This window comes from Heloderma suspectum, chromosome 3 (assembly GCF_057233095.1).
Source record: "Heloderma suspectum isolate Gila_16-S chromosome 3, 16-S_ref, whole genome shotgun sequence".
NCBI lineage: Eukaryota > Metazoa > Chordata > Lepidosauria > Squamata > Helodermatidae > Heloderma > Heloderma suspectum.
Window position 1 is genome coordinate 252,459,123 of NC_139460.1, and position 19,133 is coordinate 252,478,255.

The following is a 19,133-nucleotide window of genomic DNA, read 5'->3' on the forward strand; positions in this document are numbered from 1 at the left end:
ATGACATCTTTATACTGCTCAATAGCCACAGTACACTGCTTTGAAGCCAGCTTCAAAGTGGTTTCATCATCAAAACTGCCTCCCTTTCAGAAAAACTAGAGTTGAGATTGTCGAAAGTTTTGTTAAGGGATTACTACTCCCTTTGTTGTAGAACAACCAGGGTTGTCGATATAGAAGCTATGGCAGTTAAATGCATTTGGAAAGGGTTTATAGCAGTGTTTTGTTTTTATTGGGGAGGGCAACCTTCCCCAACCTGGTGCCCTTCAGCTGTTGGACAGCAAATTCCATCATCCCCAGCCAATATAGCTGATAGCCATTTTCTGGGAGTTGCAGTCTGGAGAGCACCAGACTGGGGAAGGCTAGGGTAGAGGTATTCATTCATTCATTCATATTCTCTCTCTCTCTCACTCACACACACACACACGCCCTTCCACATGCGATATAGCAAGACCCCAGATGCTGAACTCCATTGGTTCAGTCTTTTTTAACTGCATCCTGAACCCGGGGGAGTGTATTTTCATGAGTTATCTGACTTGCTGCATGTCACCCATGGAACAAAAGGTTTTCCATTACATTTTACTGTTTTACACTTTTATTTTTTTTTACAAAAGTTTTCATTCACATTCACAAGTTTTCCAGGCAATTATTGCCATTTTCCATATTAAGGGGGGGGAAAGAGACAGAACAAAGCAACAACAGCACATTAAGCTACCTGCAGACACACAAGCTAGAGATACAATCACCTGTAAAAAAAGAAAAAAAAGAAAGCCCCCATTGGCTAAGAAATAAACTAGTCCACAGCCAGAAGTGAGATATGGAAGAGAGCAAAACATGGAGAAGCAAGCCACATGTTACTCAACAAGATCACGCAACGCACAGATTGATAACACTTTATTGGGGAGATGCATTATTTGCAAAACTTCCCCCTCCCCCCATTTTTAAAATTTAACAATCTAGCAATTCTAATTGCAATGGACAGAGAAAAATAATTTTCATTGGGCACACATTTGAGAATGCCAAAACAGTCCTTCACATAACCAGTTGCTGTGGGGTTCTCTGTTTACAGCTCCTGCTTTGCTGCTCTTCTTGAAAATATGCTGTTTAAAGAGAAATAATCATCTCTGCAGCAGAGCTCCAAGTCTGGCATAGGCTACAAAGATGCCAAGTGGACATCATATGCAGCACCGTCTGCATATTTTTTCAGCCTGTTAGCTCAAGTGTGCATCTTATGCAGGGCCCAGTTACTGATGTGCAATTGAACTGCAGCTGAGTTGTGATGCATGTTTTGTTCCTCTGTATCAAATAAAACTTAGTTGTATGGACATACTGTCCCATGTTAGGTGAACCGCACTGGGCCTTGCTACCACCAGATGTCAGGTCTATATGCTAGGGAGTGAGAAACATGTGACTCCAGATGTTTTGCCTACAACTTCCGTCAGCCCTAGCTAGCATAGCCAATGGTGAGGGCTAATGGGAGGTGGGGCCCTCCAGATGTTTTGGGCTACAAGTTGCCCCAGCCTGTTACACATGCTACCAGTTGGAATTTGGCAAATTTGTTCAAGTAGCTGGCACTGTAGGGTTACCACATTCATCATCCACACAGTTCTAATGGTGTTACCTGGGGGGGTATGACTGAATGGGGGGGAATGAATCTTGTGTTGCCACATCTAGTTACTGAAATAAGTAGCTTAAAATTTCCCAGGGTTTCGAATATAGTGTTGGAGGATGAGGACTTGAAATAAAATATAGAGGATGTCCCCTATGGAACAATGAAAAAATAGGAACCTTGTGTTTTGGTAGGACCAAGATGTTTTAGACTGAAGCATAAAATAAGGGACTTCTGGTAACCCTAGCAAGATTCAGGTGAAAAGTGTGGAGTCCTTATGGTAGAGGTGGGCAAGATGTTTGGGCCTACAACTCCCATCATCCCTCACCATTGGTTATGCTATCTACGGTTGACAGGAGCTGTAGGCCAAAACATCACAAGTTACTCACCCCAGCAGTCTTGGGATATCTAGAAAATGTCTCAGGTCTACCTTATTGTTACCTAAGCCAGAAAATGACCTGCACCTGAGGGTACTTGGGAAGGCTGAATATCAATCCCTGACTAGTTGTATAGCAATAAGCAATGCCAGGCTGGTGGATGTGGGGAAGAAGGAAGTTCTTGTTTTCTGTCTGATCTGTTCCCCCTGCAGCATAGGACATAAAAAAAAAAAAAACACCCCACACAAACAGGAAAAAGCAAGCATTCAAGTTTTTGCAGCCACCAAAAAAATGTCAGGGTTTGCTTCTTTTGTAAATTGTGCTTTTCATTACAGCTCTGCTTTCCTGACACAGCTGTTTATTGCTTACACTTTAAACAAGGCTATAATTAAGAGAGGGAGGGAGACAGGAACCAAGAAGCAGTGGGTCAGGTCTGAGTGACCTTTTTTGTCTCTTCTAAATGTGGTTCTCTACTCCAGCATGGTCTGGAAGTACAGTAGTGGATGCACAAATATTCCAGAAATATTAAAATGTTCTTAGACATGCACACATTTTCTTCTTTTAAAGACATTCACTCTTTTGAAAAACCTGATCTAGCCACTGTCTATAAACATATGTCCTCACCATAATGAAAGCTATCTACTTCTGGGAAGAGGAAGGGTATCTTTTAGTTGAACCTAGAATCCTAGGGTAATTCAAACTAGAAGCAGAAATTAGCTAGACTCAGCAGAAGATAACATGAAGCCACATAGCTCGCCCAAGTTTAAATCGCCTGAACCATGACTCCCATCTCACCATAAAACCACATTTCCCCTTCCTGGTGTCAACAGGCCACCAGGTGTCTGGTTTTGAATGGAACTCATGAGGTCCTCTGTGTTGCATGTAGATGAAATGTCTTGTTATAGTGTCTGCTGACGTCATGGGACAGTATTGTCTCTCGTTCCCAGGAGGGTCCAGCAGGATGACGTTGCAGCAATAGGGTTCAGTTTTCGCTGATGGACAGGTGAGTGAATGGGCACAGAACTCAAAACTGAGGTAGGAAAAGCAAAACAGGATCCTTCAAAGCTTTTGCTCAGAGTCAGCTCTTCAGTGAAGAAAGACACCGCATCCCTTTTGCAAGAAGCAACAGGAGGGCTGGGAGTAGAAGACAGTATTTCTGACTCATACTGCAGCAGCTGGCCCATGAAACCAAAGTTTGGTGAAATCAGACTCCTACGTTGTTTGATGTAATCAAACGCTTCCTCGAGGCGGAACTTTCTCATTTTCATCAAGTAAGCCATGCAGATTGTGGGAGACCGAGAAATCCCGGCTTCGCAGTGCACCAAGATTTTGCCCCCTGCCCGTCTGGTGCAGTCTAGAGATGATGATGATGATGATAATAATAATAATAATAATAATAATAATAATATGATAAGTAACTACTACTACAATAAATTATTGCTACTAATAATGCTGCACTTAAGTTGTCAGTTTTCATTACAAGTGGATGCTGCTAATGACAGCACGCCATTTCACAAATGATTTCCCAAATCTTATTTCACAACTCATTTCATAAAGGTGCAGGGGGTGGATGGAAGGCATTTCACAAAGCAAATTAATTTCAAAACACCAGAAAATGAATTTCACTTGCTCCACGTACACCACATTTATTCAAGTAAGAAGTTTAAATGGCTTTGTAGTAACTAAAGGTAAGGGGTTTTCCTCCCCCTCATCTACCAAGTTATCGCAGCAGATGTGTAATAAGACAAATACTACAATACCACAAAAGAACTGAAACACAGTTAGGTTCCTTTCACAAAATGGCACAAAGTTGCCGTCAAAGGTGTAGGTTTGCTGCGTATCCCTTCCAATTGGCTGAGATGTGCTGATTTTCCTGCTGCCTACAAGCATGAAAGGTACTGCTTTTGTCCCCGCCCTGTGGGCTTTTTTGGTAGGCACTCAGTATGCGTTTTGAGCAGGGATGTCAAGCCCTGGATTCCTGGGGTTTCCACCACAAAGTGCACAATAAACTAGTCTAAAATCGCTAATTATAACCCTTGGTAAGTGGCACTTGGACTTAAGTCAGGCTATAAATGGCTTAGGCCAAACTACCATTTTACGCAATGGGAGGCCCCAAGGTTACTCACACAATTCAATTATTGTTATAAGATTAAGAAAATGCTGAAAAAAAAGCTCCTTGTACAAAATTTGTGGATTAAAAATAGAACTTGCCCTGCTTTGGCTGGCTTGAGAAATGACATCCCCAAGTTACATCTCACTGTGAAACATAATTGTTAGATATGCAGGCCATGCTGCATCAGGGTCACATAATTTAATTGTTACTTGTGTGTCCGTTAGAATAAAAAAAAAGTTTCTTGAAGCATCAATAGAATTCCAAGTTTTTAAAAATGGAAATAAGCTGCAAGTGGTTTAAGATACAGTATTGCTTGAGCAGCCATTAAAATAATAATACTTAAGCTGTGTGTAAATAACTTTAAACACTGAAAAACCCTGCAAGTTCAGTCAGTATTATTATTGAAGATGTGGGGCTCAGGCAGAGAGGTAGCAGCTTACCTAAGGCTACCTAGCAAGTTCATGGGAGGTACGAGATTTGATCTGGGGGCTTCCTTATTTACTGTTCAACCTCTTAGACAAAAAGCAAAATACCTATAGAATCATGCCCTGCAGAACATTCCCACCATTCCATTATATTCTGTTCAGGGGGTGCTGCACCTCTCCAAATGGTTTGGCCTTTATGATAATTCTACACTAGATCTTTCTTTGTAGCTCTTCTTAGTGAGTTTCCACAGCATCACGGCATGATCCTGACACTCAATGGCCTTGAAGGCCCCTTCTAACCCTACTATTCTATGAATCCTATGGAGGTAGTTATCAGCCGCTGAACTTGGAGGCTGATGACTATCCATTGCAAGGGGGCCGGAGCGTGGAGGGGAGCCTTGCCTCCATGCGTTCCCTACCCCTGCCCATCATAGCTGGTGTGGTTCTTTCCGTGTCGGCTACGTCTCTGTGCTCAGAAACGGAGCGCAGGGATGGGGGAAAAGGGGACAGTCCCAGGAGCTGGGAGGGGAGGAGACTGCGGAAGATGTATTACATAGCTTCTGATGTGCTGCGCAGCCTCCCCCCCCCCCCCACTCTGAAGCTCCACAGCTAGACAGGTAAAACGGAGCATGGAGATGGGGAAAGGAGGCATTCCTGGGGGCATGGAGGAGGCTGGGGCAGCTGGCTTACGCCTTTTCCTATGGCTGCCCCAGCCTTCTTCCCTACCATACCCCGAAGCCTCTGCTAGACAGGTGAAATCTGTCTAGCTAAAATGCGGCATGGGAGGCGCAAAGCACCTCCCTCTCTGCATAGGATACTTGTAAGCCTCTGAGTTCAGGGGCTTATGAGTACCCAGGATGCAACTCTTAGGACAGTGCCTTAAAGCTTTTAAAACGGGTGAACAACTTGTGTCCCTTCAGGTGTTCTGGCCTACAAGTCCCATTAGCCCTAGCCAGCATAACCAATGGTGAGAAATGATGGGAATTGAAGCCTAAACATCTGGAGGATGGTAAGTTGCCCACTCCTGCTTTAAAAAGGTACCACAAGACTGTTTTTGCTAGAAGAAATAAATTCTTCCTCTGCTTTGTCTTTGCTCAGCTAGGTCAAGATCACTAACAAAATGAGCAAGCTAAAACAACAAACTTTAACAACTGATAATAACAAACTGAGGCAGGCAGAATACACTAAAATTGCAAAAGAACAGATAAAACACAAACAGCTTTTTAAAAAGAGATACATTTACTGTGCAATTTTTTTTAACTGCCCTGAAAGCTTTGGCTGTTGGGAGGTATAGAAATGTAATAAATGAAATTCTATACTTGTTTCCTTAGAAGCAAGTCCCACTGAGATCAATGACGCTTACTCCAAGGGTATAGGATTGTAGCCATAACAAGACAGTCAAAAACCACTTCAGCAAGGGAGCAGCCATTTATGGCCCCAAAACCTTCCTAAAAACGAAGGCTTTAACCATCCTACTAAAAGGCCGTTAGGGAGGAGAAGAGGCAAGCCTCCTTTGGGAGGAACTCCAAGAGTCTGGGAATAGCCACTGAAGAGGTCCTCTCCGTGGTTCCAACTAAGTATTTCTGGGAACCATGGACAGGAGGGCCTCTGGTGGTGATCTCCATAGGCACTGTTGCTATTTACTTCAGTGGGACTCATCTTGAGTGGCAGAGTTTGAGGACTGCGAGTAACATGGCAATCTTTCATCTGCAATACAGAGAAAAAACACCTACCAATAAACTCTATGGCTTCCTGGAAGTGGGAGCTGATGTCTGCGGTGTGACTGTCCTCCACTGGAATCCACTTATAGCAATATTGATCTGTAAAGGGCTCAGAGCTTTTCCTGGAGACATTCAGGAGTGCAGTGATGTTCAAGTTGGCTAGGAACTCACATTTGGAAGCATGGTAGGCACTGCCAAGGTACAGGAAAGGCAGGATCTCCACCGGGCCACCCTGGAAGGCAAGGTACCACACATAATTATGGGTTTTCTCACTGCTTTTAAAAATTTCCTCAGTCAAGAGACTTCACAGAATAGATAGCATGGGCTGACCTTTGTAAACCATTTTAGGGCACTTCCAGACATCACTGACACCACTCAGACAGGAAGTACTTTGCAAGAGATGGCAGTTTCTGTTGCGGGGGTTTAGAGCTACTGTTGTGTTCTGGGCATTATAGTAGCTTTGCTTCCTATGCATATCCTGCTACTTCATTTGCACTAGCAGGGATTGCCCCTTCAGCATGTGGGTGAGAGAAACTCTGATATAGAGTGCTGATCAACCACTAATCGAGTCAGTATAAGAGTGCTCTAAAGAGGCCAGGACACCAGCAAATCACTGTAGCGGAAGACTCCTTGTGCAAAATAAAAGGTCTTGATTTTCTCATTCACATTTGCAAGCTGCAGGATCGGAGATATCACACTCACGTATTCCCTCACACCTTTCCCCTCCCCGAAGGAAGTTTACTATTCCCTCCCTTCAACAAGACCCAATGCAGTGGAGGCTGGTGACTCCAATGTCAGTGGGGTGGTAAATCTGCTCCAGGTTTGAGCCAGAACTCTAAAGAAATCAGCCAAGGTACTTCAACATTGGAGCCACCAGCCTCCACTGACCCAATACAACTATAATGCAGGGGGGAAGCAAGCTGTTTCAAAGCACCTTACTAGAATGTGTGGCTCTCCAGATGTTGCTGGACTGCAACTCTCATAATCCCTTCCTAGCAGCTATGTTGGCTAGGCCTGATGGGAGTTGCAGTTCAACAACTGCTGGATGGGCACATGTTCCCCACCCCTAGTTTGGACACAAAGCCTGTTAAGCATTCCAAGGCATGGAACAAGCCCTGCAGACACGGTGATTTAACCAGAAGCCTCAAAGATACCCCAAGGACGCTATACTGTGTGCATTTAATTTAAAGTTCAGTTTGAAAGAAAAGCACAAACACATTATCAGGCTTTGCATGACACCCTTTTCCATCATGCCTAATTAAAAATTGCAGGGTGGCAGCTGTCATGTGTTTGCACAGAGCCTCCTTCACCTTCAAGCTATCTTCATAGCCCAAAGCAGCATCAACACAGGAGGCCCTTAGCCCTGCTGCATCAGAAGCACAACTCTCTTCCCTGCTGCTCTCAGCAACCCCAGAACACCTTACAAGAGCAATCACTCTTCATGGATGGAAGGCAGGCAAGAGCTCCAGGAGGGGACGAGAGCCTGCCAGAGTTGCATGCCAGAAGCCTTCAACATTGCATGTGCAATGCCCAGAAAGCCACACCCAAACACCACTCATCTTTTACAGGGTGCATTGGCTACGTTTACTTGTTCAGCTCCTGTTTGTCACAGGAAGGAGCAATGAGTGATGTGAGGCAGACTCCTGATCTCCAGAAAGCCTGCTCTGGCCTGCCCCCCCTACTTAATATAGCTCCTCACTTGCCAACCTCATCTTTGAAGTCTTTAGTGTTCCCTTACCCCGAACAGAGTGATGGGACACTAGATCCTGCACTTATCAACAATTTCTGAAATATCACAGAAAATACACTGTCCTGGATTGTATATATGGCCACATTTTATGATCTGCTAACCGAGGGTACAGAGATATGAAAGCATCCTATGGCTACATATACACTTGCCTGTATTTATACTGATAATCTTAATTCCTGCTGAGAATATACACACCCCTACAATAGTACCTGGTTAAAACTGCTGTAAGGCATGTAGGAATGTGCTTACCAGTAACAGCGTAAGTAATCTCTCTCTCTCTCACACACGTACGTACTTACGCATATAATACTGGTATGATATACCCTGTAGTACTAACTTCTTAACAGGAAGGTGCCCTCTGCATTTCTTAAGAGTTATAAGTTCCTTGTTTTACTTCTCTGGATGTGTATACATGACCAAGGAAGAAAAAAAATATATACTGGTGCTATTTGATCATATACACAGGTGGCTTTGATTTTACCCCTTTCCTTCAGTCTGTTCACTTAAGGCCACTTGTCTACAAAAGCGCATCAAAGCCCCCATTGCTTTATTTGAAACATGACGAACATGCACGTTGGCCTCCTTTTGTCACATTGCCAGACATGACTGAAAGAGCAAACTAGTCAGTTATGAACAGGATGATGACAGGAAGAGCCCCCAAGGAGCCTGAGCGTGGGTAGGATTAGTCATATCTTCCCCTAAACACACCTGATCATATGCTGGCTTGTGGTGGATGCACTGCTTCTCATAGAGGCTGTTGACGCTTCTCTCAGTTTCTGTCCTCTCTTGGGATAAAGGTCTTACATCTACGCAGAACTCAGGATACTGTGAATAAAAGGTTTCATAACCTCCTAGGGAGAAAGAAGCAGACAAAGGAATACGAATTAGCAGATTCAAAGGTGGAGGGAGGAGTCACTCAATTGTGATGGATCACCAATTAATTTGAGAGACTGTGATAGTACTTGGCTTATGGAGAAGCTTCATAAAAAGAAGGGGGGGAAGTCTCTACTAGAACTCAACAGTGCACAATTAAAGGAACACAGTACTAGGTTAGGTTTCACCTTGTTAAAAGTTGGTGATTGGGATTACAATTCCTTGCAAATGGAAATCAGGTGGATCCATTTCAAAGGGTTAAGACTAAAGTTAACCATTTCTTCTGCATTTGTTTTTGGGATTAAAAAAAAAACAGGCAGCTTTATGTTTATATTCATTAAGAAAATGAAAATTCAGAGAGGTTGTTGTGTATTGATTAATAACTTCGATTTCCCTGCCTTCTAGCAAATGAAATGGATCCATTAAGAGTCATAAAATTAATGAAATCCCATGATGGGCTCAGGCAGCGAAACAGTCCCAGATGTGTGGTTTTGCACTATAAAATAGATTTGTTAGTGAAAATGAGTGTATCTGTTTAGTTGTAGCTTGATATTGACTAGAACTGTGAACCATGCACATGAATTACACCTGTGCTTTCAAATACAAACTATGCTAAGTACATTTCTGTGTCCTGTTTTTACTTTGCTGAAATAAAAGGAGGTTTGTATAAGAAACAAAACCCATAGCCTTGAACCATGAATCCAGTCAGATGCAATTGGTTCTCAAGCGAATAATTATGTCGTGGAAAGTACCTTATTGCTACAGCTTGTGAAAGAGAAATAATTGCACTAGATTGATGTTGGAATCTCTGTCTAAAGAATCATATGTAGGATCATATAAGCTGGTATAAACCCTTCACTCCTGAATTTCTACTATATTATTTGTGCCTTGAGTTAATACTTGCCAGAACATTCTTACAGGATATTGACAGAAGAACTAAGAGAACTAAGGAGCTAATCCAAAGTCAATTAAAAGGCCCCATGAGGTTATTTTATGGATGTCACTTGATCCAACCACAACGCAGAAGCTTTTACATCTGCATCTTTAAGATTCCAACTTACTCTCGCTAAAAGCTACCAGGCAAGCCCAATAAAAAATAGTAAAGAGGCCCATTATTAACTAAAGTTAGAATGTTGAAAGACAAAAAGACCATAGAAATCAGTCTACCTCACATTAGCAGTTTATGTGTGGCAAAGATTATCCTTGCCACTTGGCAGGATAATAGGAGACTGAACTACACTGAGATGAGAGCTCATCTGAAGTACTTTGGTCCTTGGAAGAAGCTGCAAAGATCTCAGTAACACCCCCCCTTTTTTTTTCTTTTTTTACTATGAGCAGCCAGCTCTTCTCCTCACCTTTGCTCTGAAAGATTTCTACATTTCATTCTTTATTCCTTTTCCCCTTTATCTCCAGACAGTTTGTAGATAGGAGGTTTAGATGTTATATAGCCATTATATCAATTTGTATGCCCATTTTTCCCCACAGATAAACAAACAAGGGGATCAGGCCAATTTATTTCTCTTGGAGAGATGCTTAGCAGGTGAGAAATAACCAGACACCCTAAGGAATCAGGAGACTGGCAGGCAGTTCTTAAGATGAGTCACCTTTTCATCCAGTCCTCCAACCTTCTCTGGCATTCACTATGCATATACTTGTTCTTGACCACTAGCTGAACTCTGTTGCTATCATTTCTGTTAATACTACATTACTCATCTTATGAGCAAGAGATAAAGAGATGCTTCATTTTTACCACCAATGATTAAAATTCTAGGCATAGCAAAGTGGCAGCCGAACTATCCAGCATTCAAAATTACATTATAAAAAAATAATTTCTGATTTTATAGTAAAAATAATCCCACCCTAGACATTTTAGGGATATGTTGCCCCCTAAAAGGCTAGCATTTTTTCATAATAAAGTGCATCACAGATTTAGCTGTCTAGGGAAACAGCCTTATGGTCAAGGGGTGGATTTTATATATACCTGTGAGTATGTAAAACCTATTGTGAAGCCTACATAAAATGGGGGTTTTAGTCCCACAGATCATTTAATAGGCTTATTGGTAAAAAGTAAATAAATGGCCCCAGTGGGGGCACAAACCAGAGACACTCAACTAACAAGTGCTGGAAGCTTTTAAAATTAGGGTGGTGGGAACCTGACAAGGATTATTTCACTCAGCTGTAAAAGCAATTCCCTGGAGAGCAGGACTGGGTTTATGGTAGCTGTTAGCTGACAAGAGTTCTGACTCATGCCTTTATCTCGCTACGACTGCTAGAGTCCAACCCCTTTTAGGAACCTCATTCCATTCAACAGTGAATTCTCTCTTTCACGTCACTGTGCAGACAAAAACCCCTTGGGATAAGCCCCAGGATTCTTCCGCTATTTTATAGGGAACATTCAGACAGAGCTAAAAACATAGCAAGAGTTTCAAGAACAGCAATGGCTTGTGACTCAAACACAATTTACCAATGTAGCCAGTTTCCAAAAGAGAAATGCAGCCTGTGGCCACAATCTAGCATTCTATTTAAGGATTGTATTCAGCGTAGATCACACACACACACAGAGTTTCCCATATACCTAAATGTTCTTATTGGTTTAAACAAAAATAACTTTAAAGCCAAGTAACATTGATTTATACTTCCCAAAATGGGCTAGCATAAATGCCTCAATAGCCAACTGTATAAATGTAGGTAGGCAGAAAAAGGGGGTTTTGATTAAAAAACAAAAACAAAACCCACATCGGATTAGACATCTCAGTATGCCCAGGGGTTGATCCAGGATGACAGGAAGCCGATTGTGTGTGACGCAGTTCCTCTGAGGGTGACTTCTAGGCCTTGGAGTGGAAAACGCACTCTTGACAGGACTGGCATCCAAAAGAGTTTGATACTGTGATGGTGCTACTGTGGAAACCACTTTTAAAATTTTATTTTAAGTATTTTTATTCCGCTCTTCATCCAAAAAAGACTGTCTGAGTGACTTACAATCAATCAGCAAAAAAGGGGACATTTTTAATAACCCATGTGAAAAGGTGTGAACGCTTAAAATTTTTCAGAATGATAGTAAGGAGATTTGGGAGGGAACATATTAGCAGCATCACCTCATAGAGTTTCTCATGAAAGAGGTTCACTTCTGAAGGGGAGCAGTATTACAATGTTCTCCCACCTCAATTCCCACCCACCCTCTTAGCTATGTAGCCATGGGTCACAAGATCCCCTTTCTGCACACCAAACTGATGCCATTGTATGCAAATGTTATATCAGTGAATAAACTGTAAAGAATGCAGAGTCCATTTGAATTCAGTGGAAACTAGAGATTTTACTTCATGCTCAACAGGGGAAATAGTCACATTTTGCAAATGATACACAAGGAGACCAAAAACAAATAAATGCAAGGCATCCCGCTGGACCATCATAAAAAAAAATCCAACTACTTACTGCATAAGAATATATGTACTTGCATACTATGCTTAATAAAATCAACTTACTATGCTGTTACAAAGAGGCAATTATTTACTTGTTACTTTATCTGAGGGTAGGCAACCTGGTGCCCTCCAGAGGTTTTAGACTACAACTCCCATGCTCCCCAACCATTGACCATGCTAACTGGGGCTGATAGTTGTCCTCCAGATGTTTTGGACTACTACCCGTTGCTTACTTAATTTACCTACTCTCATAATTTATGCCAAAAAAAAAAAAAGGTTAGGGTGTGTGATTCATTTCATGATTTACAGGGAACTGCCCTTTAGGGGGTGCTGCTGGGTTTTTACACCGAAAGCTCCTTCACTTAAGGGCAGGGGCATTCTGATGGTCTCTTCCCAGCTCCAACCTCATGTGTCAATATACTGCTTTTCAGGTACATTTACAAAACTACCACTGTAGTTCTGAGTGGGCCAAGAGTACTTTAACAAAAACTCAAGAGCAAAAAAAAATTGTTCCTAGAATTTTGGAGTTTGGGTTACTGATCCACATTCATTCACAAGACTAAATTATTCTGCAACTCCAAGCACTTTCCAAACACCTTACATTTTCTCTTTAGATAAATGTGATGTTCTGATCAAAACTAACCTAGATCCAATATTTTCGCCCAGTATGAATAATAATCTTGATTAGACATGTGGATATAATTTTCAATTATATTAAATTTTAGGCAATTTTCCTTTCAAGTGGGGTTAGTTTCTTATCAATCATCATTCCTACCTGGGCGGTTGCTGAAAGGTTCTGGGGGTGGTGGGGAGAAGGGAGTCTATGAAAACAGGGGAGAACGCTACTTACCTACCGGTTCCCACCTAGCCCCTGCAATCCTTTCTCACTTAGACACTGCAGCTCCATATTACACAGGACAAATCTGTAACTGCACTAGCCCTCAACAAGATGTACACGAGAGAAATCCACCACCGCCCGAGTTCCGCAAAACCTTTGCAGCCTGACATTACTTAACAAACACCACCGTTTCAGGTAAGCTTGACGCATCCTTAGGCGAGTCTCTAACAGAGCCTGAATTCTGTCGGTGGACGCCCTTAAGACAGAAAAATGAGAACAAGGTGGGGGCACTTGATTTCTGACTACCGCCAATCGGTGGCTGCCCCCTGCCTTCCCGACCATTCCTCCGCTCACACCGCGAGCGCTCGTCTCCTAGGGCTGAGAGGACGGCCAGCGCTAGGGCTCCTTAACCTCTGGGTCGGAGAGGGAATTTCGACGGCGCAGCTTTTCCAGTCTCCTGCCTCACGCTACGGGGAGAAGCGGCCCCTGCCCAAATCTCCTTCCCTTAGTTTTGTATCCAATGGGCGGCATCCAAGGTTAGCCTAACTTAAGCCCCATTCATTTCAAATGGGCCCACTTTAAGTAGGATTAACAACCCCCGGAGCACGTATGCTCGAGGACCCTGGCGCGGAGGGGCTGCTGGCCACCCCCGCTCCGCGCCCTCGCCTCGCCTCGCCTCGCCCCGTCCCCGCCTCGCCCGCGGCTGCCGCTCACCTTTCAGGAAGCAGACGCGGGCGCCGGGCTCCGGCAGGCTGGCCAGCAGCGTGTTGAGCACGATCTGCGCCGTGCTCTCTTTCTTGAGCTTCCGCCAGTGGCGCGTGTTTTGATCCAGGACGATCACCGCCGTCAGCAGCCGAGGCGGCGGCGGCACCCCGTCCTCGCCGCCGCCGCCGCCGCCGCCTGCGCTTTCCCCCTGGCGAGCCGGCGGCAGGAGCAGCCGCCCGCGGGCCGCTTCGTCGGGCACCACGAAGTGCAAGGGCACGGGCCGCCCGTGGGCGCGGCGGATCACCACGGAGTTGAGGTTCACGTTGAGCGATCCCCGCAGGCAAGAGGCCGAGTAGGAGAGGTACGGTCTGCAGTCCAGGACCAGGCACCGGGCGGGCTCCTTCCGCAGCAGCTGCTTGAGCCGACGGGCATCGAGCGCGGTTACCTTCATCCTCCCCTGATCCCCCTCTTCAGGGGCGGCTTCCGAGAAGCAGCCTCGGAAAGGGCCGCCGCCAGCGACGGAAGCTGACTGGGGTGAGAGACGGACGCCTGGTGTTCTTAAACGGAGCCGCAGGGGCTGCCAGCCGGCTCCCTTAGCGCCCCTCCCGGCTGCGACCGCGGCGCGCCCTTCCCCGCCCGGGCATTTCCCTCCCCGGCCTCGGTCAGGGAATTCCGCTCCTAAGAGGAGGCGATTTATCTGAATGAAACGCCGGAGCCGCGCGGCGCTATCCATATAAGGCGACTGACGTCATAGGAACGTTCCCGGGCCCGGAGAGACGCCTCTTTCCCTAAGCCCCGCCCGCGCGTGCAGAGGTAGAGAGGAGATTCCCTCCCCCAGGAAGAGGGGACGACGGCGAGGCAGAGGCGATGCTCAGTAAAGCGTTAGTCAGACTTCTTGAAGCAAAGGAAGTTGAAGAACGCCTCAGAAATCCTCCAGTCATCAGAAAGCCCTCCTCACACTCACCCAGCCATCACTTGTTTCCGTCGACTTAGTAATGAAGGAAAGGAAGTGTGGTGGTGGTGGTGGTGATAGCAGAAAATAGAAGCAGCGCCCCGGTAGAGGAGGAGGCGAGGGGAGCTGCTCTATGGAGAGCGGAGGTTCATCACTATTCAAGTTGCAGTGGCCAGGGCCTTAAGCTCCTCTGTGTAGGCTGCAATCAGTAAGGGCGCAATCCTATGTATGTTTGGACAGAAAAAAGCCCTACAGCTCTCAGCATTCTCCGGCCAGCATAGGAATGCTGGGAGTTGTAGGGCTTTTTTCCTGTCTAAACATACAAATATTGCCCCCATATAGCTAAAACTGTAGATGCGGTGATAGGACAAGCAGCACCTGCTGAAATTTTGTCTTCAGTAAACCTGTGAAATGTACAGATCCTCTCTCCTGGGAGGTAGGGAGTGGCAATCTTATTCATAAAGAGGAATGTGGAGTGCCATGCATATTTTTTTTTTAAAGGGTCAAACTTAGCACATACTCTGCAAAGAGCATCCTTACCACTGAGCCTTTTTGGATGGCAGATTCCAGAAAGAGCAGAACTTCCTTGCATCCTGGAGTAACTGTACAGAGCTGGATACTCGTGTGTGTGTTTCTTTGGTAGTAATTATGTTTATTTGAAATTCTCCATTTGATAACACAAACAGGTCAATATAAGTCCAACATAGGGTGAAACATTTTCTGCTTCTACAAAAGTAGACATAACATAGAATAAAAGTAATGTGCCTTGATCATTATAAAAACATAGTTCAAGTAATTCACTGAGACTGGTTCTGTTATGTATGTCCCACTATAGGCGTGGTGGGTGGAAATCACCTCTGATTTTAAAGCTCATTAATTATCATTTGGAAATTTTGCCCACTTCAGTTAAGGCACATTGCCACCATTCACAAGTTGTGCTTTTCTCAATATAAATGTTGGAGAAGACAGTCCCTTACTTGCCAGTCCCTAATGCTCTGTGACTAGATTCAGATGATATTCCATTACATATGGTGTGTGCAGCCCCGCTGTTCCACATTAGCTCTTCATAGTCACCTGCCCACCCAGCTCTTGCTTGTATCCAAATCATGCATTCTTGTTGATTTCACCAACTCTTTGTCGGATTCTTTTTTGAAAAGTAAAATCTTAATTGTTGGCTCCAGTACTGATGTGCACAAATGGCCCAACAAACAAACATCTTTAAAAAGCTTTGGGTGTGGGGATGTGTGGGGATACGGAGGATGGTGGAAGGGAAAAGGGTACAGACAACTAATGGGTAGGTTTCCAGCTACATGATCACGGGCATGGAACAAAATGAGATGCTTAATTGCTTTTATTTCATACTATATGTCAGGAGTATTTTATTTTAAGGGAGCAGTGCATGTTTATATGTGTGCAGACACATTTGTGTGATATCTTTGGGAAGGTAAAGCCAGCATGTGATGCTTTCTGCTCTTGCTGTGGTCCCTGTGTGTGTGCGCATGCATGCTGAATTTCAGACAACAATCTCAGGAGAAATCCTCATGTTTTACAAAGGATTGGGAGGAAGGCTCAGACAACTAACGCTTTTTCTTTTTTAAAAACTCCTTTCATGTACAATTACGTTTAAATGCATGAAGCACTTCCTGACTCCCTTGTCTCATATTCTTCATAATTCATATACCTCCTTGGACTTAAGGAAAAATCCAAGATGCACATTCCTTCTATGAACCCCACAAATGTTTCTCAGAGCTGAGTACTTCCATATAGGTAGATGTTAAAATGTGAAAATAAACCCAGTTCCAAATATATAGATCGCTATGGGGAACGATAGTAGAGAAGGACTAAAAATGTGCTTCAGATAATAGAAAGCATCTGCTCACAAGTGACTCCGAATGCTGGAAGACTGCAACAAGATTGTAAACCCACCATCCTGTAGTATGCCTTTAATTGATATAATACAAAGCTGTTTCAAGCACATTTAAAATTATTGTCTTGCACCCCAGCAGCAGGAGAAAGGTTGTGACATTGATAATCATCTACAAAGGGGAATGTTGGGCAAAGCCCTAGATAAGAGGGTATCTGCTTTTTTTGCTTTTCTCATTTCCAGTTTTATATTGAATATGATAACACACAGATCAAGGTCTTTTGTGGATGGAAGACTAAGTGACATTCAGGATGCCTGAGGTATGGCAGGAAGCTCCCCCCTCAGACTTTTCTTTCTCACTAAGTTGACTCAGCTATCAAAAAAATGTGATTGTTATAGCTCCTTAATTATTTCCCTTCTTTTCTTTACTAAAATACAGTTGGGAATGGAGCTGGGAAAGTTGCAGTGAACTTGCCTTACTTTAAAGCAAGGGCAAGCAAACTAGTGCCCTCCAGATGTTTGGGACTACATTTCCCACCATCCCTGTCCATTGGCCATGTTGGCTGGGGCTTATGGGAGTTGTAGACTTAAACATCTGGAGGGCACCAGATTGCCTACCCCTGTTTTAAAGAATCCTTCTCATGTATCAACAGTGGTGCAACAGGGGACTGTAAGCAATGAGGTCAGAGGAAAATGAAATGCAAGAAGTAAATACAGTGACCTTTTGCAACAACAGATAAGTGATAACACAATCAACTTAGCAAAGTTGAGTTAATTAACATCTGTTATGGGACAGGAAACCATTGTCTCTGTCCAGGCCCCAATTAATAGAGCTGATTGATGGACTGTAATTCACCAGTTTTCTGTTGAAGCCTCCCTTTGAAATTCCTTTGTTCAAGGAGGGCTACCTTAAGATCAGTAACAGAGTGTCCAGGTAGGTTGAAAAGATCTACTGGTTTCTTAATACTGCCATTTCTGAGGTCAGATTTGATCATTTCCCTTAGGGATTGGCCTGTTTTCCTATGTGGAATGCAGAAGGGTGTTTCTAGCAGATGATAGCGTATATCACATTAGAAGATAGCAAGTGAATGAACGTTTGATGTTATTAGGCCGTGTAATAGACCCAGATGCCAACTCATGGTGCATGTTGGGCCCAATTCTCACTCCTGCACCACCCAGAGGGAGAGTGCAGGTGAGTGAGTGAAAGGATGAGATGGCTGCTCCTTCAGTGACCAACCTTCTGTGCTGTGCTGCGCTGCCGTGAGAGAGATGGTGAGTGGGTGGGCAGAGGTAGCTACTTGCAGGAAGCAACTGTCCAGAGGCACTTCGGGAAATGAATATGGCAGGTGTGACTGTCTGGAGTTTGCCCCACACCCATTCTGCAAAAAGTATATTAAAAAAAAGGAAGAAAAATTACGGCAACTCCTGTTGCCACTGGGAGACCAAACAGGGAGACCAAACAGGTGGCACCACAGAAAAAGAACAAATGGGCCTGCAGCCTCTGTGAAAAAGAAAAGGGGACTATTTTGTTCCCTTCCTGCCAATTTGTAATGGACAGGAAAGGAATGCTTTCTTTTAAGGGACAAAGGGTGGGGAGTCCCTTTCCCCCTTTCTTCAGAGGCAAACACTAGGACTCTCTCTCTAGGCCGCACCACAGGACCAATCTTCCGATGCCTAGAGAGAGTGAACTGCTGCCTTCCCTTGCTTACATGCTTTCCCATCCTCCTCTGAGCATTGCTCAGACAAGGACGCACCACGGGGGTGGGTGGGGGTGTTTCTGGGAGCTAACTGGCTGAGGGTGGGGTCATTCCCCCCCTCTTTTCCAGCCTTTGATGTAGGGCAGGGGAAGAGAGGCTACTATTTCCTCCTTGCTATTTGTTGCTGCTGATTGGCTGCTTTCCCTTCAAAATAAAAGTGGAAGTTTTAAGCACATTTTTCATGTATAGTTTGAGAAGGCTATAACTAAGAAGGCAATAGGGCCAGTTAGCCAGGATTTCCCTTTTTTCCTTACATATAAAGAGATCCAGAGCTTTGTCACATTAATCAAAAGAGGTTATCCTGATTCAAGGAGATCCCTTTCTCTCTCTTGTATTTTTTTTGTACTACAGTGCCAACACAGGGCAATGTTCATCGAATCATTGGTATCCATAATTAACTATATGTCCAGCTTGATCTGATCAGTGTTTACTGAGAAGTAGGGAAATGTGCTTCGGCCGGCATCTTGGGACCCTTGAATCTGGGACCTTGTGGCACCAACATTCATCTAATGTTTACTTCCCCTAATTAATGATGTGTAGCTTGATCGTTTACTGAAGTTTGCCATGAGCTACATTCCTGGCTTTTACTATTTAGCCAGTTCCTTAGTGAGATCATAACACTATTCTCCTATTACCAATGTTACAAAAATTATTTGTATTATAGACACTTTTTTGAAAGGCCTGCCTTCTGAAGTCACATATTCCTGTGCAAGAATTTTACAATGTATGCATA

The 19,133-nt window shown here is 44.0% G+C and overlaps 1 protein-coding gene across 1 annotated transcript; it reads right to left on the reverse strand.

Moving 5' to 3' along the window:
- Positions 1–604: 604 nt before the first annotated feature.
- On the reverse strand, positions 605–14,551 carry DUSP5 (dual specificity phosphatase 5). Its single transcript, XM_084841979.1, has 4 exons — positions 13,837–14,551; positions 8,701–8,843; positions 6,255–6,474; positions 605–3,337 (listed from the first exon to the last, which is right to left on the reverse strand). Exons 1-4 carry the CDS (start codon positions 14,276–14,278, stop codon positions 2,901–2,903), a joined length of 1,242 nt encoding a protein of 413 aa, XP_084698105.1. The 5' UTR covers positions 14,279–14,551; the 3' UTR covers positions 605–2,900.
- Between the last annotated feature and the right edge of the window lie 4,582 nt (positions 14,552–19,133).